At 34.8% G+C, this 26188-nt stretch overlaps 1 protein-coding gene across 1 annotated transcript in view; it reads left to right on the top strand.

Moving 5' to 3' along the window:
* The window catches only part of LOC145966745 (multicopper oxidase 3), a 50282-nt gene extending 30598 nt beyond the window's left edge, over window positions 1–19684 (top strand). The window contains exons 7-11 of the mRNA XM_083091071.1: window positions 1046–1230; window positions 15394–15601; window positions 16660–16866; window positions 18711–18953; window positions 19230–19684. Of these exons, the coding sequence (XP_082947197.1) occupies window positions 1046–1230; window positions 15394–15601; window positions 16660–16866; window positions 18711–18953; window positions 19230–19369 (983 nt within the window). The 3' untranslated portion in view covers window positions 19370–19684. The remainder of the gene's footprint in view (window positions 1–1045; window positions 1231–15393; window positions 15602–16659; window positions 16867–18710; window positions 18954–19229) is intronic.
* Window positions 19685–26188: the final 6504 nt, after the last annotated feature.

The following is a 26188-nucleotide window of genomic DNA, read 5'->3' as shown; positions in this document are numbered from 1 at the left end:
CACTGATACATCACGGATATGTGTAAATAGGTAAATGTTACTTAAATGTTACTGCTAAATATTTGTAATTTTTCAGCCATAAATAGTACGTAATGTAATATATTATATCGTATAGCTATGTTTTATATAATATATATATAAATATAATTGCGCCATAGTTAAATAATTAATAAAATAATTAAATTTTCACAATTAGTTTAATATTCTGAATCGTTTGTTGAAATTATATTGAAAATTAAATCGATGGAAATAAATACAGCAAATTTTTAATCCTGTTAAGCATATTTTATATTCTTCATATTTATTTGTAACAAAAACTTAAATAGAAGGGTAAATGCAAGAACTATAACTCGGTATATTTTATTATATCGCTGTGTTTTTGGGGCGGCAAGTGACTTGAATGGCAAAGCGCTTGCCTACTAAGCCACGGATTCCAGGACCGAGTCTTGATACGGTCGCCCGATTATTCTTCCCTTGCCGGAAGAATACACACATACTATACTCTAAAACATACTCTACTCTATACCTAATTATGGCAGTATGAGCGGGACTCACTCGCTCCTTGCCAATCAAATGAAAAGACAAGATAAGTCCCTGTGTTTTTACCATTGTTTCATGACAAGTGAAATCATACTGTATTTCATGTTGTGTTTCTTCTGTTAAAAAAAACAGTAGTGTCTTTTTAAAAAAACAGTATATGCTTGATTTCTGCTGCATTTTGCTGCTGTAGCATCATGTTATGTTATGTTTAGTTTTAATTTAGTTTCTGTTGACATATTGTGGCAACATGTGATCTTCAAATTCTATTAATTTAATGAACTTCTGCTTAATTTTTTCATTTTATATAGCATATTATGACGCATAAATTGCTCGTTTTCTGTCGCATTTCTGTAACAAAAATTATTTAAAATAGCAGACTATGCTTCATTGCTGCCAAAGCAATGATCTACCTAAGTTTAATATAATATGACAAAGATCTACCTAAGTTTAATATAATATGTAGTACAAATTTGTGTTACATAACATTATTTATAATTATGTATAGGTGAACGTATTGATTTTATTTTAAATGCGAACCAAACTTTGGCTCAATATTGGATACACGTACGAGGACTTGGAGAATGTGAAGAAAATAGAATATATCAATTAGCAATCCTTGCTTATAAAGACAGTTCTAAATCATCGTTATCATCGCAACCAGGATATTCTTTTGGTGTATCTAAAAATATTGTGAGTACATAAAGAATTTTACAAATCTAAAATTCTAATATTTCGCGTAAATTAAATGAGAAGAAATAAAAATCTTAAAAATATCTGATCTTTTTTTCATCCCAAAAAAACGTTTAGAAAATTTTAATGTTTTAAAATCTGAAAAAAATATAAATTTTCTATTTCGTGATAATTATCTGTCATGTATAAAATAATGGCTCATACTTATTGATCTTTCATTCATACTGCTCAACTTATTTATTTTTCACTCATACTACTATAAAAAATAAAGATAAATAAAGATAAATTATACAATAACATAAAGCTAAAATTAATCTTATTTTTACTGCGTATTTATATAGATTCGCATCCTTATCTAGTACATTTATATATAGAGTGCGGAAAATATATCGGAATCTGTGAATATTTCGAAAACATATTAATAAAAATGTTTTAAATAAAAGTTGTTTGGTATTAAAAGATGTCTTAGTGAGTATTTTTAGTTTAATCTTAGGTAATATTATATTAAAGTGAAATAAAAATTAACATAAAAATTTTAAATATATGGACATCTATATTTTTTATATATTCTTATAGTTGATATCGAGACATTTTCAAAATAATATAATAATATATTAGTATAATGATATAATAATATAACATAATAATATAATAATATAATAATATAAACTCTTTTTTGATTTTGGAAAAATTTCTCGAGCAATCGAAGTTTTACTGTCACATCAGGATTAATGTTACTATACAGCGTGTTCCTAAAAGGTCTCGTCAAACTTTAACCATAGATGCTACGTATCAAAACAAAGCAAAATGTCAATATAAAAATGGGTCCGGAAATGCCCCCCTTCTGAGATAACACAGGGTGAAGTCACGTATCTTCATAGGCCTATTTGGCTCAATCACTGTAGTAATGATTTGCATCAGATAAGATGTTCAAAGTGGCCACCATGAGTAGCAATGCACACTCCACAGCGTCGCACCATGGATTGTCGAACATGTTCGAGAGTACCCCGGGAGTACCCCGAATTGTGTTACACTCATCAACAATACGATCGCGCAGAGCCTGTCGATCAGGAACTGGTGTAGCATAAACAAGACTCTTGAGGTATCCCCAAACGAAAAAGTCCAGAGGATTTAGTGATTGAGCCAAATAGGAATGTTAATTAGACCTTTTCTTCTTGTTTTGATCAATACTACCTGCTATCAAAATATGTGACCCTTTTTTTTCAACACCCTGTATATTTGTATACAGGGTGTTCCTAAAAGGTTTCGTCAAACTTTAACCATAGATGCTACGTATCAAAACAAAGCAAAATGTCCATATAAACATGGGTCCGGAAATGCCCCCCTTCTGAGATAACACAGAGTGAAGTCACGTATCTTTATAGTGGGGTACAATGGGGATATCTTTTTTCTAGGTGCCTTAAAAAATAAAAAATAAACAAAGAGAGATAAAGAAACAATTTTTATTTTAATATGAAATGTAATCATTTATCTTCCATAAAAAAACTGAAGTAAAAAAACTGAATGTATGATAACAAAATAAAAACTCTTTTTTTACAAAAAACAAAAAATTTTAATGCTGACTCAGCATTAGAGGAGGTGCTCTATGTGATTGCCATTCACTCTCACGCATCTTTCAGACCTACGTCTTAGAGAATCACGCACTTGTTCATTACATTCTAAAGATGACACGACTAATAAGAAAATGACAAAGAGCTCAAATAACAAAATAGCTTGTATCTTTGAAAATATTAGTCTTAGGACCCATGTTAATTAGACCTTTTCTTCTTGTTTTGATCAATACTACCTGCTATCAAAATATGTGACCCTTTTTTTTCAACACCCTGTATACGTATGTGACGATGTAATAACAATCACACCAATTTGATTTTCTGATTAAAATAATATGAGTAATATATTGTGTTAGGAAAGTCGATATAAGTATGTTAATGTACTTATTAGTTATCGACTGTTTTTCCTGCTAGGACTTTACATCATTCGCGAAGTGTCACCGCCCGTTTCTTTTACTCTTATAATACACGCATTCTTTTTGTACACGATTATCTGCTTTAATAAATTTCGTATTAATTTCACACACTTTTTTAGTCTGCTGTCCTTTAGTGGCGGTTACTCGCCACAGGCTATGGGCCCAGCTCACTTCTATTGCGTGAGGAAAGTTAATTAATCGAAAGAAGCAGAAAAAAATCAGTTGTTATTCAGCCTATGAGAACGACAAGGTTAAGTCGTACGGTAGCTGGTATGTGAAACTGAGTGCGGATACGAGACTTACTTAGAATTAACGGCTTGGTTAAAAATAAGGCACAAATAAACAAACAAAAAAAATCGACATGGATATCGATCGTGGTCAGATCACGAAATTCTATGGCAGCAACTGGCAGCGGTGGAAATTCCAAGTCACTGCATTGCTAAAGGCCAAAGATGTATTCGAGCATGTTGGCGAGATATTAGCGAGCCGGATGATCGTACGAAGAAAGAATGGATTGAATGATCGTCAAAAAGAAACAAAGCCATGGCAATCCTCTCGAGTACAATCGCCGATGATCAACTAGATCATGTAATAACCTGCACAAAACCATCAGAAATGTGGGCAACGTTGCATTCAATCAACGAGTAAACATCCAGCGCATATAAGTCAGGGATACTTCATGAATCCTTTACTTATACTTACCAAGAAGGAGATAGTATGCCACAATATGTAGCGAAAGTAAAGAATTTTGCGGCGAGACTGGAAGCAGTGAAGGAGAAGCAGAGCGAGGCTGCTTAGCAGAATCATTTCTACTCTTCCTAAACGATTCAGTGCATTTGTGTCAGCATGGAAGATGCAAAAGGAAGCTGACAGGATATTGGTAAATCTGCTAGATTAACCGAAGAAGAAGTAATTCATACTCAGCGAGAGAAGATTGAGGCATTTTCGGCGGGCAAGACGTGTCCTGCTTAAAAGAAGAAAGACCGACCGGTTCGTGAAAACCGAGGAAAATGCAGTTGCGGCAGTACAGAACACTTCAAACGTGACTGCCCAAAGACTAAAAAGGGGAAAGGACAAGCCTAACAAAACCACAAGAAAAGCAAAATCAGCTAGCCAAAAGCGAACCTGAAGCATCTGCCTGGTCAGTGAAAATCGGCGCGGAGGCTTTACTGTCGAGTACTACGGATTATCGACTGTGGAGCAACACATCACATGACGTCTCGTCAAGATTGGTTCGAAACAATGGAACCGTACAGTGCAAAGATTAAAGTAGCCAATGGGAGCTTGGCGACAGTCAAAGGACGCGGCACAATCCGACTAGAGTTGCTGTTCAAAGGTAAGAGAACGGGAAAACAACTTACTAATGTCTTGTGGGTGCCGGAATTGCTTAGATCACTGTTCAGCAGCGGAGTTGCAGCCGAAGCTGTGAAACATTCACGAAAGGAAATTGAATGACACTCGGTTGCAACGGATGTAGGTCATCGGTGAAGCTATCCGACAGGAGAGAAGCTTGTATCAACTCAATGCACGGGTTGTGAAGCTTGAGTATTCAGCATATGCTTGTGAAACACCTGCAAAAAGCAAAGAGGCGAGCGAGGAACTAATGTTAGCCCATCAGAGGCTGAATCACATCTCACTTAAGAAAATGAAAAGGATAATGGATAAGGGCCTACTCTCATGAAAATACCAGCTGAATCGAAGCTATTCTGTGAAGCATGCATGTACGGGAAACTAATGAGAGCTTCTTTTAAAAGACTAAAAGACAGACAGCTATCTACTCGGTGAACTCATATACTCAGACGTCAGTGGACCGCATGAGAAATCTATCGGAGGAGCCAATTGGTACATTCTGTTTAAAGACGAAGCAACCAGGTACAGATTCGTACATTTTATATATCGAAAAAATGAAGTCTTACAAAAATTCAAACGATCGTGACTATTGTAAAAGCGAAATTTGGCAGGCCTGTAAAGTACTTGCGTTCTGATAGAGCAATATGTCAACGAGCAGTTTTCGATATATAGGGTGATTCTAAACAAACATTTGTCTTTAAAATATCGAATTCTTGAGTGAATTCTAAGACAATTTTTCCTGTTGCAAAATTTTTCTCGAAGCTTAGTTTTTAAACTATAAGGGAAAATAATTAACTAATTACGGAGTACGAGAGGTAGGCAGGGACGGCGCGATTCACCGTTCGATATAAGCGATTACGTGGGGCGCTCGCCACGATCAGCTGATTGCTATACGCGATGAGTAGCAATCTGTGTGTGTGTGTGTGTGTGTGTGTGTGTGTGTGTGTGTGAAAGAGACAGAATGTGCACGCGTATACACACATGCACGTTAATTCTTTTTCTCTCTTTCTCTCTCCCTCATTCTCACTCACTCACTTATTATTTATTCTTACCTTGTAGAGATTTTTCATACTGCTGATAAATAATTGTTACACGTTGGTAACAATGAAACGTTTCCCTAATACAAACACATGCACCCTGATACACCGTGTTAGACAAAAGCGAAGTTTTTTCTTTTCTTCTATCGTTACGAATTTACTCACGCATTTAATCACTCACGATCGATAAAATTTACTAACGAATTTATAAATAATTAACGCACTCAATTACTAATCCCACACTTGATATAAATTAATTACGAAAACGAATTTAAAGAAAGAAACGCGTTAACATTGTAACGCGCGCGGTCTCGTTGTTATTAACGTGTAACAATTATTTATCAGCAGTATGAAGAATCTCTACAAGATAAGAATAAATAATAAGTGAGTGAGTGAGAATGAGGGGGGGGGGGAGAGAGAGAGAGAATTAACGTGCCTGTGTATACGCGTGCACATTCTCTCTCTCTCTCTCTCTCTCTCACACACACACACACAGATTGCTACACTCATCACGTATAGCAATCAGCTGATCGCGGCGAGCGCCCCACGTAATCGCCTATATCGGACGGTGAATCGCGTCGTCCCTGCCTACCTCTTGTACTCGTTTCGTAATTAGTTAACTTTTTTCCTTTATAGTTTAAAAACTAAGCTTCGGGTAAAATTTTGCAAAAGAAAAATCGTCTTAGAATTTATTCAAGAATTCGATATTTTAAAGACAAATATTTGTTTAGACTCACCCTGTAAATGCGGGAAAACGAGATCAAAGCTTAACTCACTGCAAGATATTCTACAGAACAGAATGGAAGAAGCGAGCGTAACAATCGGACGATTGTGGAAGCGGCGAGGGTAAGTCTACATACTTTAGGACTCCCGAAACGATTATGGCCATGTGTCGTGGATTGCGCTGTTTATACATTCAACAAGACACTTCTGGAAGGAGAAGATAAGACACCATTCGAGGAATGGTCGAGGAATTAGCCAAAACTTGATCATCTTCGAATTTTTGCATCCGAAAAAGTCACTGTCTCAAGAAACGTGAAGTTTAATGAAGGAGCATCAAATATTATCGGTAATGGCAAAAAGCAACTATGGCCTTTAATCATCGAAGACTCGGAAGAGAGTGAGGGATTCTCGACTGAAGATGATGAGTCCCTGGATAAAGAACCTTCGTCGCAGCCTACACCGAATCTACGAGATCGATCATCTCTGCGACCGCCTAACAGATACCAATGTCAATCTGTGAAGGCTGAAGAACACATGGCATTGTGTTGCGAACTGGAAGAACTAGCTACATACATAGAGTCAATGTCTGGAGAGAATGCCAAAAAATGGCAAATCGCCATGAAAGAAGAACTGAATGCCTTGGCTGAAAACAACACCTGGAAGTGTGCGAACTACCACCTACTCGGAAGGCGAGCAAGGCCAAATGGATGTTCAAAATTAAGAGAGACAAAGACGGAAATCCAAATAAATACAAGGCCAGGTTCGTTAAAGTCGCTAAAGGCTTCCTACAACAAAAAGGAATCGATTATCGCGAGACCTTTGCTCCCGTTGCACGATACGAATCGATTCGGACATTGCTAGCGTTGGCTGCCTCCAAAGATTATGAGCTAGGCCAGTTTGACATAATGACTGCATTCCTATACGGGGAACTGGATGAGGAAATTTTCATGGAATTACCTGAAGGCTGTGATACAGGACAAGGCAAATACTGCAGACTATTGAAATCTTTGTACGGATTAAAGCAATCTCCTCGACAAGGTAACAGAAAGTTTAACCAGTTTCTGTACAAGTATAATTTCACGCCAAATCAAGCTGATCAATGCATCTATAGAGGAGAAGTTAATGGTGAAAAGGTTCTGTTGTCATTATATATTGATGATGGGCTGCTAGTTGTAAAGTCTAAGAGTGCAGTTGAAATTGTCTTAGAAAATCTGCAGAAGGATTTCAAGATAACTATCGGAAAAACAGATTACTACGTTGACCTGGAAATCTCAAGGAAGCGAGATACTAAGGAAATCTTCGTGAATCAATGCGGATATCTCAGGAAGATTTTTGAAAAATTCGGCATGAAAAATTGTAAAAAAAGCACTGTTTCAGTTGAAGCTGCATAGGACTAAGCAGTAAGGACGAAGAGGAAGAGGTGTATACAGTATCGACAGGCTGTAGGATCCCTAATGTTCGCAGCAGTAAACCGGTCTGACATCACATTCGGAGTTGCCAATGTAAGTCGATTCCTAGACAAACCTAATAAGGAACATTGGCTAGCCGTGAAGAAAATCTTACGATATATTAGAGGAACAATAAACTATGGTCTACTATATAGAGCTGGCAGTGATTGACTACAGGGTTACGCAGATTCGGACTATGCTGGTTGTATAGGGATCGTCCCAATTGCGCACATTCCCGATCGGACACGACGACATTTCCCGATCGGACACAGACCCGATCGGACACATGCTTTCGCCCTGTGCTTTTAATGCGAAACAAAGTCTATTATTGTACAGCTCCACATGGGTTTGTGTCCGATTGGGACTGTGTCCGATCGAGACTGTGTCCGATCGGGTCTGTGTCCGATCGGGACTGTGTCCGATCGGGACTGTGTCCGATCGGGACTACAGTCTGTTTGACAAGAGCGTGTACGGCGAAAACTATTTGGGATAGGGCATTGAAAAAAAATACACACATACTACATGATATAAACCGCGACGCTTTATTATTAATAAGTTGTCCAGTCGCCTCCACTATTAATAATTGCCTGGCATCTCCGAGGCATACTTTCTACTAATTTTATAGCATAATCTGGGGACAAAGACCTCCATATGAGTCGAATTTGTCGAAATAACTGCTTGACGTTCCAGATCTGTTTCCCTCGGAGCTTGAACTTCATGAGTTCCCGAACATTTTCTATGAGATTTGAATCTGGCGACTGCGCCGGCCAATCCAGTACGTCAACGTCATTCTCTTGTTTCCACGCAGTACAAAGACGACTCCGATGTTTTGTCCTCTTACAGTAGCCAATTTTCATTTTTCCTTATAAACCACCTTTGGGCAGATGGTAATAAAGCTTTCTGATATATTTTGACCATTTTGGCAGCGTTTAAATTGTCTGTGAAAATATGCAAAGTGCCAAATCCCTGTTTTGAGGAACAGCCCCAGACGTGCACCTTTACCGAGTGTTTAACAGTCCGCTGGATGAGTCTATTGATGTGGGTAGACCAGGTATGACTAATAGAAGAACGTGCCCAAAAAGAAGCTTCGTCCGAAAAAATTACGTTGTCCCAATCGCGGTCCAAATTTTCTTTCGCCCAAGCGTCTTTTTTCGACGTGTTTTTCGGACAGTAGTGGTTTTTTCACTGTGCTTCGAAATTTCACGTCATGAGCCAATAAACGCCTTCTTATAGTATCACATGACACATTTAGACCCTTTTTACGCAAAATCGCTTGCCCGTCACGCAATGATAGACGAGGATTCTTTTCAAACACCCGTAAAATCACTCTGTCCTCCGTTTTCGTCGTTTTTTGCACAGAGCCACGATCAGGTTATCGACGTTTTTCACGTCGGAATAACGTTTCACCCACTTACTTATAAATGCTTTCGACTTTTTCATGTATTTAGCAGCGGCTCCATACGACATTTTCGGTCCTTTCGGATGCAAACACAGAAACACGGCTTCGTAACGTGATGCGTACGCGGCACTCATTGTGAAATATGTTCTTCTGTGACCAAGGTCGAACGGACAACTGAGACTTTCTATACAAAGCGTCTTTGGGGAAGGGTCCCGCTATCTGCTTTGAATGAAACGAACCCTCTAACGGTTTTCAGGAAAAAATTTAGTCGTACACGCTCTTGTCAAACAGACTGTATGTCCGATCGGATCTGTGTCCGATCGGATCTGTATCCGGTCGGGACTGTGTCCGATCGGGAAATGTCGTGTCCGATCAGGAATGTGCGCAATAGAGACTCACTCGTTGTATAGACACTCGAAAATCCACGAATGATTTGTATTCATAAAATCAGGCGCAGCTGTATCATGAATGTCGCAACGTTAACGGATCGTAGTTCTGAGTACTACGGAAGCTGAATACGTGGCAGCAGCTGAAGGTGCCAAAGAAGCTACCTGGTTAAAGAGACTCCTGGATGCAATGGGAGACAAAACCGACAGTGTTGAGCTGAAAGTTGACAATCAGGGTGCAATAAAGTTAGCTCAAAACCCCGAATTCCACAAAAGGACAAAGCACATCGGAGTGCGTTTCCATTTTATTCGCGAGAAAATCGAAGATGGTACCGTCACAGTCAGTTACGTCCAAACCAAAGAACAATCGGCAGACATCTTGACGAAAGGCCTGAACAAGGAAGCGTTCTGTCGATTACGAACTGGAATTGGAATAGTCAGCGGAGATAAATGGCTACATCCACTTCTCGATTGACTCAAGTAATAGGAGCGTTAGGAAAGTTGATAAGCATGTTAATGTACTTATTAGTTATCGACTGCTTTTCCTGCTAGGACTTTATGTCATTCGCGAAATGTCGCCACCCGTGATGCTTGCATCGCAGCGCACGGTGCTTACTTCGAATATTTTGTTTGAACATACACCTCACTCACTCAGAAACGTGTGTGCGAACGTTCATAAGGTACCGTACATTCAAGCACACACACATCCTTGTCATTAGTTGCGCCACAGGAACATTTGAAGTTCATTATTTCATCACAGTTTCTTTCAAGGCCAATTTTAAGATTGACAGAGGCACTTTTAGAAAAAACGTTTGATACAAAAGTTTCTTATTTTTTTACGTATAATTCGAATCTGTAATAAAAAGTACTATGTTCCCCTAAAAAAATTCAACTTCCGATCCGGATGGCGTATTTCCAGTCGGAATCAAAAGTTGAAAATATCATCATTTGATAGAGCGCACCCGATTTACTTAAAAATTGCTCGCGATTTTTGATAAAAGTCATTTATTTTCATTTTAAAAGGGGTGGTCTGGGACACCCTGTATATATATATATATATATATATATATATAGTAAGCAAAATGTTAGCAGGTTGGCAGCAGATTGGCAGCAAATTCGATCAGAATCCCACACCAGAACCGTAGCCATCTATGTCTGCATTAAGCTTTCGTTTTGGCGACAAAGTCTGTAAAACATAACCTGTCAACAAACTGTCGGCAGAAACCGAGCAGAATTTGCGCAATGCAATTTGATGTCAGATTACCAGCAGAAACAGAGCAGAATCTGCGCATGCAACCTGATGGCAAATTGACAGCAGAAACTGAACAAGATTTGCGTTTACTTTTATTAATGTTATATAAATGCAACAAAATTGATTATTACAGGTGCTAAATAAGAATATTATCGGCAAGTTAATTACAATTTTCTTCTAAAATGACATATACATATGTCATATGTTATATCGTAATATATGTTAATGTAATATATGTTATATCGTAGTTATATCTCATATAGCAAAGGACTAATTCAATTTAATTAATTTAATAATAATAAGGTAAATGATAAAAGTAAATGTAACTTGTAAAACTTGAGATGTAATTTATTTAGAATTAAATTCGGGATCGTCCCAATTGCGCACATTCCCGATCGGACACGATGACATTTTCCGATCGGACACGGACCAGATCGGACACAAACCTGATCGGACACAGACCCGATCGGACACAGTCCCGATCGGACACAGACCCGATCGGACACATGCTTTCGCCCTGTGCTTTTAATGCGAAACAAAGTCTATTATTGTACGGTTCCACATGGGTTTGCAACTTTACACGCGAAATGAGTTCAATTCACACCGCCCTGTGCTTTCAGTGCGAAACGATCTATTATTGTACGATTTCACATAGGTTTGTGTCCGATCGGGACTGTGTCCGATCGGGTCTGTGTCCGATCGGGACTGTGTCTGATCGGGTCTGTGTCCGGTCGGGACTGTGTCCGATCGGGAATGTCGTCGTGTCCGATCGGGAATGTGCGCAATCGGGACTCACTCTTAAATTCTTGCTTTATGCCTCAAATAGGCAGTACATGAATAATTTCCCATTTATCATATTGATTCCAATCAGTTTAATATTCTGAATTTCATCTGCTTGTATCAGGTATCAGAAATTAAAGTGATAGAAATTAAAATGATAATTGCTATACTTTTGATCTTTTATTAATATTCGCCACTTTATATATAGGGTATCAGGGCTATCTGTTTCCAAAAAAAGCTCTTGTAGCTTACCTCGAGAACTTTTCAAAACACTATAATAAAATATTTTTTCATCAAGTGCTTTTCGAGTTATGAGGCTTGAAATAATTTCTTAATTTTTACATAAATCATAAAATATCTAATAAAATATTCATTTTTCGATTATCTTACCTTAATACTTTTATGTACAAAATAATGAGAGGAATCAATTGGTGTAAAGAAAACACATAATTGTTTCAAAAAAAAATGTAATTGTTAATTGTAAATTACATATTATTTCTTCGAAACAATTATGTTTTCTTTACACCAATTGATTCCTTTCATTATTTTATACATAAAAGTATTAAGGTAAGATAATCGAAAAATGAATATTTTACTAGATATTTTATGTAAAAATTAAGAAATTATTTCAAGCCTCATAATTCGAAAAGTACTTGATGAAAAAATACTTGGTAAAGGTTGATATTAGGAGACTCACCTCCGATGAGCTTCACCTTGACATATTATCAAGATCACTGTCCTGAGTAACATGCAAAAGATTTTAGCCGTCGCTCGTTGTTTATTAAAGAATTATAAACAAAAGAAATTTTAGGAATTTCACATAATTTTCGGACAACATCTACAATAACAAACTTCTTGTCGCATTGAAAGTTATAAACGTGAATAAACGTATTAAAAAAACATCTCAATTTCTTTGATCTTATCAAGTACACGCACCGGCAGGAATGGTGTCCTGGTATGCTTGTGTGACGCTCACTGACGTCACACTCACACAAGCGAAGCGCGCATGTACGCGGGCTGGGCAGCGAGAGAGAAAGTGGAGGTAGAGTAGTGGGGGGCATTCCGATGTTGCGTCCTTCGCGCACGACATAAGAGCGAGAGAGAAAACACTATAAGACGTGATACCGAGTTAGAGGTGTCCGATAGCCATCTCTCTCGCTCGACGCTCGAAAGAGAGAGTGCGAGCGAGACAGCTATATACCGCGCGGGACATCGCGCTATTTCTATACGTGTCTCTTGCGCTCTAGTATCGATATACGTACTTTTCTTTTCTTTCTTTAAGAAATGCGGCTTAACCGCGTGCACTAAAGATCGGCATTCATTTCTATTAAATTAAATAATAATTAAATTATATAAAAAGATAAAATTTAATGAATAAATTCTTGGCTCGCGTACGTGCGCGCTTCACGTGTGTGCGTATGACGTCGACCGTCCACATACATATCGCGACACCATTCCTTCCGGTGCGTGTACATGGTGTCCGAAAATTATGTGAAATTCGTAAAACTTCTTTTGTTTATAACTTTTTAATAAACAACGAGTGATGGCTAAAATCTTTTGCATGTTACTCAGGACAGTGACCTAGATAACATATGTCAAGGTGAAGCTCATCGGAGGTGAGTCCCCTAATATCAACCTTTACCAAATACTTTATTATAGTGTTTTGAAAAGCTCTCGAGGTAAGCTACAAGAGCTTTTTTTTGGCAATAGATAGCCCTGACACCCTGTATATTTCTGACAGAAATTAGATTATGAGAAAGTGCAGCTCACATAGCGGTAAGCTAAGGAACTATCGAATCATGCAAACTCTGTTCCGTTTCTGCTGTCAATCTGCTATCAGAGATTACGAGAAAGTGCAGCTCGCATAGCGGTAAGCTAAGGAACTATCGAATCATGCAAACTCTGTTCCGTTTCTGCCGTCAATCTGCTATCAGAGATTGTGTGCGCAGATCTTGCTCGATTTTTGTTATCAATTTGCTATCAAATTGCGCCGCACAGATCCTGTTAAATTTCTGCAATCAATCTGCCGTCAGTTATATCAACAAGTTCTGCTCGGGTTCTGTTGACAATCTTTTGTCCAATTATGTGGACAGATTTTGTTGTATTTCTACTGACATGCTGGCAACATAATCGAATATATCAGTTCCTTTATACAAACTGTAATCTTTCTACCTTTAAAATTTATAATGGGCATTTGACGAAAATCTATTCTAACAGATTTGGCTATCTGAATATACAGGGTGGACCATTTTAACTTTTATTGGAGAATAACTCGAAAACCAAGCCCGGGAGAGAAAAATGTTTCAGACAAAAGTTGTTTGCCTTCGAGGGGGCCATAAGATGGTATCATTGGTTTGACCTTGAAGAGTTAGTTGAAGGTCACATGAAGGTCACCTTCAATTTCTTAAATGGAACCTACTATTTGTCATTGCATATTCTTGTAGCTTATCTCGAGAGCTTTTCAAAACACTATAATTAAGTACCTTTTCGTTAAGTACTTTTTGAGTTATGAGGCTTGAAATAATTTCTTAATTTTACATAAACCGTAAAATATCTTGTAAAATATTCATTTTTCGATTATCTTACCTTAATACTTTTATGTACAAAATAATGAGAGGAATCAATTGGTGTAAAGAAAACACATAGTTGTTCCAAAGAAAAAATATGTAATTTGCAATTAACAATTACTTATTTTTTCTTGAAAATAACTATGTGTTTTCTTTAGACCAATTGATTCCTCTCATTATTTTGTACATAAAAGTATAAAGGTAAAATAATCGAAAAATGAATATTTTACAAGATATTTTACGGTTTATGTAAAATTAAGAAATGATTTCAAGCCTCATAACTTGGAAAGTACTTAATGGAAACAAAACTTAATTATAGTGTTTTGGAAAGCTCTCGAGATGAGCTCCAAGAATATGTAATAAAAAATAGGGGGTTCCATTTAAAAAAATTAAGATGTTCTTGAAATCTCCTTAATGCCTTCATTTATAAAAATATCGTTTGTACCATACGATGTCCCCCTCTGTGTCAAACATCTTTTGGTATAAAACTTTTTTCATAGCTCTTTAACTTTAGCTAATATTCACATCGGTCACTTTATATGAATAACCCTGTATATATATATATATATATATATATATATATATATATATATATATATATAATTATCTTTTTTAATACAGGATGTTTATTTTAAAACTTTCTTCTCCCGTTTATTTCATGATTGACTATTTTTTGTGAAAAATGCCAAAAGGTGTCAATTTTGTATTTGAAGGGGCTACGAATTTAAGTATGTATATTAAATGTAACGAAATTTTTTTCATCCTCTTTGTCGAGGTAGCATTTTGACATTTGTTATAATAAATAACAAATAAATAAATTCTACTCCAAATTGTATCTTTTTATGTAAAACATTTTTGACACCTAAAACTTCTAAGTGTAATTTCTCGAAAAATATCCACTTAAATAAAAAAAGAAGAGTTGTACAGAGAATCAAAAGACCTTTAAAGTGTTATATCACTTGACCCCTATTGCCATTTAAGATTTTTGAAGGGGTAGCTATGACAAAGAGGATGAAAAAATTTTGTTGCATTTAATGTACTTAAATGTCCCCGTTGAAAACAAAATTGATGTCTTTTGGCATTTTTCACAAAAAATAATCAATCGTGAAATAAATGGATGGAAAGTTTTAAAATGAATACCCTGTACATAATTATGTATTAATTATTTTACATAATCACATTACATGTATTATGTTTATAAAAAATTATTAACTTAGTTTTGTAAACATTTCAGTTTAATCCACCGAATTCTACAGAATGTGGAAATGGTCTTTGTGTATATGAGTTAAACAAAATCTATTCTGCTGACGAAAATATAATATCATTAACACGTAAACCAGATTATATACTTGTACTGTCTTTTGATTTTTTTAACTACAGTGAAGGTAATAGAGAACGGTTATTATTTAACTCCAAAAATGAAGAATATAAACCTTTTTTTGGTAAGAATTGTTAAAAAGGATTATAGTGTTTTTTTTAATTAAGTTTACAATCTTTAAGTTTACAATACTAATATTTTTTTTATTATTATTTCTATGAAATATTGATATTTTTCTAAAAAGAGCCTAATATGAAAATCTTCAATAAACTATCATTTATTAATTATAAGAATGCTTTTAGTACTGCTATTATTTATATGGGGTAAAGATATTTAATATTTTAAATATTAAATATGAGGTATTTAATCCCTAGTAGCACAAACATTGGCAAAATATTGGTATACTTGGCTCAATATTGGTTATATTGGAAATGTCTTGGCCAATATTTCCAATGTAAAATTAATATTGGTTGTTAACAAAATGCAAGTGTTCTGCCAATATTGCAGTGCTCATAATGACCAATATTGGCTACTAAATAAATATAAATGTGTTGCCAATATGGTTGCATCCATTATAATACCAATATTAGTTATGAAGTAAATGTAAATGTATGCCAATATTGCACGTTCACACATTATATGTGAGCTTCGCGCGTCGTCACTAGGTGGCGAAAAGGAAAACACTTAACCCGAGAGTGGGACTCCATCTAAAGCAGTATAAGGCCGCGGCACAGGTCTCACGAGTCACGACTTATCAGTCAAAGAGTGCGGACTATTATAGCCGCACCTCCTCTAGCTTTTGCGAGGAGCTCCAGAGCTCCATAAATTAACCACAGACGGTTAATTTCTTTTTTATGGCGAATTCCGTCATATATTAGAAACTGATCCAATGTAAAAATATTTGGGTATGTATAATTAGCCAATCTTGGTTAAAGATGAAAATAATATATTCGTCCAATATTACAATTCAATACTGGCTCAAAATGAAATCGCGTCTACTTTGCAATATTGGACCAACATTGGAAATATTGGATATATATTGTTAGCCAATATTGCTCCAATAAAGTGTACTACTAGGGATATTTTAAATTGAATATAAGATATTTAAAATATGAAATATTTAATACTTTTTAAATTTAATCTCATTCTATTTCCTATAATAAAAATTTTTTAACCTTTTAGTTGCGCTAACCAGAACTCATTTAATTAGTTTGGACAACAATATTTCATATCAAAATCCACCAGCACCTCTTATTTCACAGAATGATGGATATCAATTTATGTGTGGTGATTCTTTCGTACCATCTACATGCACAGAACCATGTATTTGCACTCATGTTTATAACATCCCGCTTCAAGCAACTGTGGATGTGATGATCTACGATAAAAGTATGTTTGTAAAAAAGATATCAAAAATATAAAAAGGAAAACGTCAAGTATTCCTTTTTCTTTATAATCAAAATTAAATTCCTTTACAAAAATAAAACCTGTTCAGAATTAAAAAAGCAATTCTTTACAAAATTGCATTAAAATAAATATAAATTAATGGTCTGAAAAAATATTGATACTATAAAAGTAATTCAGTATGTTTAAAATTCAAACAAACGTAGAATCTCTTTAACCATAACAGTTCTTTACAAAAATGGCACTTCAAAAGAATATATGTAAATAAAAAATGCTAAAATTACTAAAGAAAGAGTCCAAGTTTAAAACTTGGTAAATGTATTAATATTAATGTTTAAAGCTTTATAAAAATATAGCTTATTGTACACATATAATGCTAACTTTACAAAAATATATGAAAATAAATATTTAAAAAAATATATGTAATAAAATTTCTTTTTATAAATGTAATTATAAAATAAATTTAAAAGAATATTAATATCAAAAAATTCTTTTTGTTAACATGTAGTAAGTCTGTATTGTTACTGATATTTATATTGTGTAAGATATGTATGAAAGACGCACTAATTAATATTATTCAAAAAAGTTATCTAATATTAATTAAATACCTTAATTATTAAAATATTACAATATATGTGATATGATACACTCGTTAACAAAATTATCGCAAAGGTAATTTCATGTCAAATTTTCGCATAACTTTAAATAAGTATAACTCCGTCCAAAATGGTCGTATTTGAACAAATTTTTTTTTATTCTTAAGCTTAAAACCTCTATTTTAAAAATCATTTGTCAGATTTAGAATTTATCCTCTCCCCCTCTTGTCGTCTCCTTAAAAGTAAGGTGTTTCGTCTCCAAAAAATTACATAATTTGACGCATTCCACGGGGTGGAATAAATTTTTTTCGCAAATTTTATGATAATCATCGTAAAATATGGACTTTTATATGTGAATTGAAAGAAAAAATGAAGTTTGTACGATTTTTTTCGCGGAGTTACGATACATCAAAGTTACCTATACATTTTTGTTCATTTACCACCAACACTAGCATTAACTGATGCGCACCACGAGGAGGTTATTGGTCGGATTTGGCGCATTGTGTGTGTGTATGCATCTCTCTCTCTCTCTCTGTGTGTGTGTGTGTGTGTGTGTGTGTGTTGGAAGACGGGAATGTGGAAGTGATCACAGCGCTAAATTAAACATGGAATGAAATTCCTCAGGCAATAATTAGATCCTTGAACAATATGCATGAGCGTCTGCAAGAGATTATTCGAAGACGAGGCGGCAATATACATTTTTAAATGTGAACATTTCCATATTCCCGTCTTCCAAAACACACACACGATGCGCCAAATCCGACCAGTAACTTCCTCGTAATGCTAGTGTTGGTGGTAAATGAACAAAAATGTATAGGTAACTTTGATGTGTCGTAACTCCGCGAAAAAAATCGTACAAACTTCATTTTTTCTTTCAATTCACACATAAAAGTCCACATATTTTACGATGATTATCATAAAATTTGCGAAAAAAATTTATTCCACTCCGTGGAATGCGTCAAATTCTGCAATTTTTTGGAGACGAAACACGTCGTTACTTTTAAAAAGACGACGAGAGGGGGAGGGGATAAATTCTAAATCTGACAAATGATTTTTAAAATAGAGGCTCTAAGCTTAAGAATAAAAAAAATTTTTCAAATACGACCATTTTTGGCGGAGTTATACTTATTTGAAGTTATGCGAAAATTTGACATGAAATTACCTATGCGATAATTTTGTTGACGAGTGTATATATGAATTGTTATCTTTATTAATTGCAAAAATCTATTACAGGGCCTTTACAGGATTTGAATCATCCATTTCATTTACATGGTTATAGTTTCTGTGTAATGTATGCTGGTCAATTTATTAATGCACTTAATAAGAGTGATATAACAAATAAGGATGTAATGAGAGAAATGAATGCTCATATGACTCGTTTACAAAATGGTTATTATAAAAATTGTGCTCCTAAAGATACTGTAATTGTACCAAATACTGGTTTTGTCATTTTACGCTTCAAGGCAGATAATCCAGGTTAAAATAATTTTTTTACAATTATATTTTATATTAATATTTAGTATAATAATTATATATTTTATTATTTAATATTTTATATGATTTTATGAAGAGGGTGTATTATATTATAAAACATAAAAAATTACAACTTTGAAATTATAATTTTCACGAATAATACATAAAAAATAAGTATAAAAATCGCTTTAAATTTAAATTAAACCATCTTTTATTCTAAATTTTATATTTTTGCATTTTCAATAAATAATTGAAATAAGAATAATATTTATCTTTCAGGCTGGTGGCTTCTTCATTGTCATTTTTTATGGCACACTGCAACTGGAATGAATGTCGTCTTACATGTTGGTGCTTCATCTGATCTCCCACCTGTACCACATGACTTTCCAAAATGCTACAATTGGACACCACGAAATTAATTTATTGAGTTTTATATATATAAGAAAGGCAAAAATTTAAATAAGTATTTTTAATTTTAATTCAATTTTTAACTTTTTGTCACAATTTCTTAAAATTTATAATATACTATATGTCAGAAATGTGAGTGAATATATATATATAATAAGCTAAAATATATATATATGTTGCACATTAGTAAAAGTTACTTATTTATATATATAATACATGATTGTTTATAATTTTAGTGATTAAATTATATTCATTGTAACACGTATATTACATACTTTCTTGTGCGTCTATCTTTGTTAAAAACTGTTATTAACTGTTAAAGACTGTTATTGCTATTTCAAATATTTGAATATGTTGATTAATATTATGCATAGAGATCGAATAAAAACACAGCTTTACAATACACTAATATTTTAATATGTTGTAATATCCACTGTACCAAATAACAGTGGCACATGGACCCTAAATAAGAGCCGTGGCAAGCCTCCAAAAAAAATAAGGGTAACTTTGATACGCCATAATTCCGCGAAAAAAATCGCACAGAACTCTTTTTTTTTATTTGTAGGAAAAAGTCCTTATTTTATTGTGATTACGATAAGATTTGCGATAGAAATTTACTGCATCCCGCAGAACGTGTCAAACTATGCAAATTTTTAAAAACGGAACAGGTCCTTACTTTTGGAAAAGCGGGGGGAGGATTATATTCAAAATTTCACAAATGCTTCTTAAAGTGCAGACTTCCAGCTTGAAAGTGAAATAGAATTTTTCAAATACGATAATTTTTGACACAGTTGTGCTTATTTGAATTTATGCGAAATTTTAACGTAAAATTACCTATGTGATAATTTTGTTGAGCAGTATATTAAATATCATACATCAAAATATAAAAATCAAATATACATATATTTGAAGCAACCTGTTGTAGCAACAGTATAAAAGGTTGTTGCTTTGCGAACGTTAGCTTGCCATACGTAACATCGTTTAATGATGTACTATTAATCGGTGCGTGTGTTCTTGTAAATATTTATTGGTATTTAAAATATGTTTTAAATGCCTGTTTATATTCCTCTTACGCTTTTACTTTTATACTTTTGTATAATCACAATTATGACATAAATTTTTATTTTTTTAGAATTGAAAAAATTTTTTGATATTACTTATAACTATTGTGGAAAAAACACAAACGTCATTTATACATTACGTAAAATTTTCGTCTTTTTCATTCAAGGCTTCCTAGAAGAACGAAAATTTCAAAAAAAAGTAAAAAATGTAATATATGCTTATTACTTAAAAAAAATATTTATTTGTGCCATAAATAATATAATATAAATACAATAAGCATGAAATAAAGTTTACCATTCCTTAAGCATAATTACTAATTATATTTTTGACATACCTATTTTACTACTTATAATTTTTAAAACAAAATGTAGTTCAATCTAGAAGAAACATAATAATGCTGTTGTTTACTACCGCTATTTTAATTTGCCACAAACTTCTGTTACAAATGAAGAAATAAAAATAAAAGAAAAAATAGAAAATATACTGCAACAATGTATGAGGAAAAATTTGAAATAGACGAAGAAGATTCTCTTGATTTTTAGAATTCATTTGATATACCAGGAACTAGTAACAGCCAAAGAAGAAAAAGAAACATCCTATTATAAAAAAGTAAAGGAAATGATATATGTAAATGATGACATTCCAATTGAATATAAAAAAAGTGCATTTGAATTTTTTTCTGGAAATTCTTTTCTGGAAATCTGCTAATTCGGCTAAGGCTCCTGAGTAGTCACCGCAGCCATATTGAAATCGTGACGTCAGAAGCGAGAAATAACACGTTGAGAATTCTTGCATGCCATTTTAAAATAAAAAAATATTTTGAAAAATAATACTACAGATCGCTTTAGTACACTTGTAAAATATTCCGAAAATTAAGTTTTTTCTTTGATAGTTAATAAATAGCCTTAAAATGAGTATCAAAGTAAGCGAGAAAACACATGGTTTGACAACTGTTGAAAAGAGTGGAAAATGTTTCTGTACACAATATATTTCTTGCTAAACGTAGTTTTCGAAACATTTTATGGGTTTCATAAACACGTTACACATCACAGCACTAGTATAAAATAAATAATAATGAAATAGCACACAAAAATTGTCAGTGTACCATTTAGGCTGTCAAAACGTTACTTTTGACGTCTTATAATTTGTTTTACAGCGTGAGGCGCTGCATAGAAATTTCTGATACATGGCCATTTGTTATTGATTTTTTCATATCACATGATATTGATTTTTAATGCATAGCTGACTTTATTTTACTTTATAATAATAATAGATTAATTTTTACAAATATTTCTTTGATTAATAAAAAATGTATTATTACTTATTTTTCAAAATGTATTATTACTTATTAAAAATGTATTATTATTTATTAAAAATGTATTATTACTTATTTTTCAATTAAGTGAAAACATTAGGTTTTATAATTTTATATAAAAATGTAACAATTAAGCAATTATTTGAATTTTTATTTAAAAAAGAATTAAATGTTTTCTGTATTATTTATAATTTGTTAATATTAATTAATCACTATAATTATGATGTACATAATAAACTTGTATATAAAAAACAAAATAATATCAGCTATGCAGTAAAAATCAATATATCATTTGACATAAAAAAATCAATAATAAATGATGGATCGATATGCGTATATGTATGTATACAGAGTGTTCAATTTAAAACTTTCTACTCGTTTATTTCATAATTGACTATTTTTTTTTACATTGATAAACATAATATATAATAATAATATATAAGTATATAAACGTATAAGTATATAAAAGTTAATTGATAAACATATAATTGTATAAGTATATAAGCATATAAGTACATAAAAGTTAAATATGAGAGATTCAGACTAAAATTTTATACTTATATTGTAAAGTCAATGATTACAATCATGCATATTTCATGCAAATTTTGCTCTTAAATTCTTCGTAAGTTAAATGATAATTAAAAACAATGTGATAAATATTGAGGTTAGGTCTAAAATATTTCGATTATGTTTTTTCTATATTTATATTATAGTGTTCTTATTTATGCGAATTTACGTTGTTTAAACTCAGATATTCGGTAGTTACATATAATATTATTTATATTTTATTTATTTATGTATTATTTATAGTTTAACAACGCATTTAATATAAGTTTTTTTATATTATTTATATTATTTCTTATTTTATATTATTTTATATTATTTTTTTATATTATGGAAATAAGAAAGAAAAAAGTTTATAATGTGTGTCATTAGAGCGCTTTAACTATACCATTTTATCATACGATAAGTATTGGTTCCATTATATGTTAGTCATGTTTGATAGTTTCATGGATGCCATTGTGGTTATTATGGTTAATGTTGCTATATAATAATCGTTATTAAGAATTATTATTATTATTATTAGGCAATATTCTTGCCGTAAGATATTATTATTATTATTATTATTATTATTATTATTATTATTATTATTATTACATGATATTATGTCCATAATTGTCGCTATTAATTGCATTATATCTCTATCTATAGTAAAAGTGCTTGTAATTAATTAAAAGTTCTTTAGATATTAAGAATTATTTATACACATACCACACACACACACACATATATACAGGGTGACCCATTTTAACTTAGGCAGCCAAATAACTCGAAAAATAAGCAAGATAGAGAAAAATGTTTTAGACAAAAGTTGTATGGTTTCGAGGGGGCCATAAGATGGTATCATTGGTTTGACCTTGAAGAGTCATTTGAAGGTCACGTGAAGGTCACTTCAATTTTTTTAAATGGAACATCCTATATATTTTTGTACATTCTTGTAGCTCATCTCGAGAGCTTTCCAAAACACTATAATTAAGTACATTTTCGTTAAGTACTTTTTGAGTTATGAGGCTTGAAATAATTTCTTAATTTTACATAAACCGTAAAATATCTTGTAAAATATTCATTTTTCGATTACCTTACCTTAATAGTTTTATGTACAAAATAATGAGAGGAATCAATTGGTGTAAAGAAAACACATAGTTGTTTCGAAGAAAAAATATGTAATTTGCAATTAACAATTCCATATTTTTTCTTAAAAACAACTATGTGTTTTCTTTACACCAATTGATTCCTCTCATTATTTTGTACATAAAAGTATTAAGGTAAGATAATCGAAAAATGAATATTTTACAAGATATTTTACGGTTTATGTAAAATTAAGAAATTATTTCAAGCATCATAACGCAAAAAGTACTTAACGGAAAGGTACTTAATTATAGTGTTTTGGAAAGCTCTCGAAATAAGCTACAAGAATGTACAAAAATATATAGGGTATTCCATTTAAAAAAATTGAAGTGACCTTCACGTGACCTTCAAATGACTCTTCAAGGTCAAACCAATGATACCATCTTATGGCCCCCTCGAAACCATACAACTTTTGTCTAAAACATTTTTCTCTATCTTGCTTATTTTTCGAGTTATTTGGCTGCCTAAGTTAAAATGGGTCACCCTGTATATATACATACTTCAATACTTCAATATCTTTATTCATCCCCTTGGGGTTTGAAGGCGCTTTTTTGAGGAGCGTACCCGAACCTCTCACAAACTAAAAGGAACAACTTCTCCCCCCCGACCCGACCTGGCCCTTGTGCGACCATTACATACTAGATTACCCTCACCCTCCCTACGCATCCTCCCCCTCCTTGCCCTCCCTCCCTCGTCCCCTTTGTCTCCCGCCTGGCTCCTGACCCTCCTTCTCCCGCCTATGTTTCCTTTTCGTGGTTGACCGCTTCCTCTCCACCTCTCCCTCTTCTCTCTTTTCTCCTGTCCCTTGTTTCCTCCGTCCTGTCTCTCTTCCTTCCTCGTATTTATTCCTTCCGCTCTCATCCTCTCCTTTCCCTTTTCCTTCCTGCACCGTACATGACTGTAAAGCCTAGACAGAACAAAATTATTCCAAACAGCGGCTATCGACTCCTCCTCTCTACGCCCTCCATTTCCACCATTTCCCTTCAGCCTCCTCTCCTATCCTTCCCTACCTTTCTTCTTCTACCCCTGATCTCTTCCCCCTTGTCCCTACTCATCCCCCCTTCCTCCTCCTCCCCCTTCTCTCTCTCCATTTCCTACCTTCCTCACACTCTTTCCCCTCTCACCTTTTCTTTCTATTCATCGCTTTCCTCCTCTGTTTCCTCCGTCTCCTCATACCACCTATCTCTCTCCAAATCCCATCCCCAAGCCCTTCCGTCTATCCAGATCCTTCTGTTTGTAGTTACAACAACCCTCCCCCTCGCCCTCTCCGTCCTAGCCCTCTCCACCAACTTCCATCTCACCCTTCTCTCCTCCATCGTCAGATCCTCGTCTACCCTCACCCTCCAATTCCTCCTTATCTCCCATCCTCTCTCCAACAACTCCTTCTTATCTTCCACCTCCCCCATCTTCACAATTAACACCATTCCCACGCTCCCCCTCCTCTCCCGAACCTCCCTAATTTCCACCCTTCTCCCCAATTCCTCCCTCATGATCCCCTCTATCAACCTCTTCCTTTCCTCCGCACTGCCCCCCTCTACACCTTTCCACACCACATTCCTCCTTCTTTCCCTCCTCTTCTCCGCCTCTTCCCCTCTCTCTCTTTCCTTCCTCTCTAACTCCCTTCTCTCTCTCTCCTTCCTCACTCTCTCCCTCCTCTCTTCAAACTTCCTCCACACTTCCTCTCCAGTTGTCCTCTTGCCCTCCTCTTCTAAATCATCTCCTTTCTTCTCTCCTTCTCCCATCCCAGCCTTCCTCTTCTTCCTTCTTTCCTCCTGTTCCTCTTCCACCATCCTCCACCACTCTTCCTCCTTCTCCTCATCTTCTATACTCTCTTCTCCTCCACTCTCCCTTTCTCTTTCTACCCCCCGTCCCTCCTTTTCCCTACCTACCTCTATCCTCCGCTTTCCCTCCCCTCGGTTCCTTTCTTTCCCCTCTTCTTTTCTTCCACCTCATCTACTCCTCCTCTGTCATCCCCCCTCTCACTCCACTTGTTCCTTCTCTCACCATCTACCGCCCTCCTTCCTTCCTCCTTCTTCTCTCTTGTCTCCTTCCTCCCCTCTGTTGTTTTCCCCTTCCCTATCCTTAACTCCTCCACCTTCCTGTCTTCCCCCGTCCCTTCTTTTTCCCGCCTACCTCTTCCATCCGCTTCCTCTCCCCCCGCTTCCTTTCCTTCCCGTCTCCATCCCCTGCCTTCTCCTTTTCTTTCTCTTCATCTACTCCTCTTCTGCCATCCTCCCCCTCACTCCACTTGCTCTTCCTCTCTCCGTCCTCCGCCCTTTTTCCTTCCGCTTTCTTCTCTCTTGTCTCCTTCCTCCCCGCTATTGTATTCCCCTTCCCTAACTTTAACTCCTCCACCTTCCTACCTTCCTCTCTTCCTCCCCCATCCTCCTTTTCTCTCCTTTCATCTTCTTCTTTGCCCTCCTCTCCTGCGCCTTCCCTCTCCGTCCTAACCTCAGCTCCCTCGCTCTCCCTATCGACCTCCCCTCTCTTCTCCATCCCGCTTACCAACCACCTCAGTACCAATACCATCTCCACCATCACCTTCCTCAGCTCCCTGAACTTCTCCACTAGCTCTCCACCTTCCATCCTGCTGTCCGTCTTTTTGTTTATTAACTAACACTCTCGTACTCTTCATCACCTCAATCGATCTACGCATCGATCTCTCTATCCCCCACTTCCTTCTTCCAGCCCCTGGCGCCATCCATCTGTCGTTCGCTTCCTTACTCCAGCCTCTGGCGCCATCTCCACTCTCCATCTCTGTCGT

The sequence above is a fragment of the Camponotus vicinus genome, unplaced genomic scaffold (assembly GCF_025532165.1).
Source record: "Camponotus vicinus isolate PSW18456_S1 unplaced genomic scaffold, iyCamVici1.0 SCAF_2, whole genome shotgun sequence".
Lineage (NCBI taxonomy): Eukaryota > Metazoa > Arthropoda > Insecta > Hymenoptera > Formicidae > Camponotus > Camponotus vicinus.
Note: the sequence above shows the minus strand (reverse complement) of the source record. Positions and strands in the feature narration are given on the sequence as shown.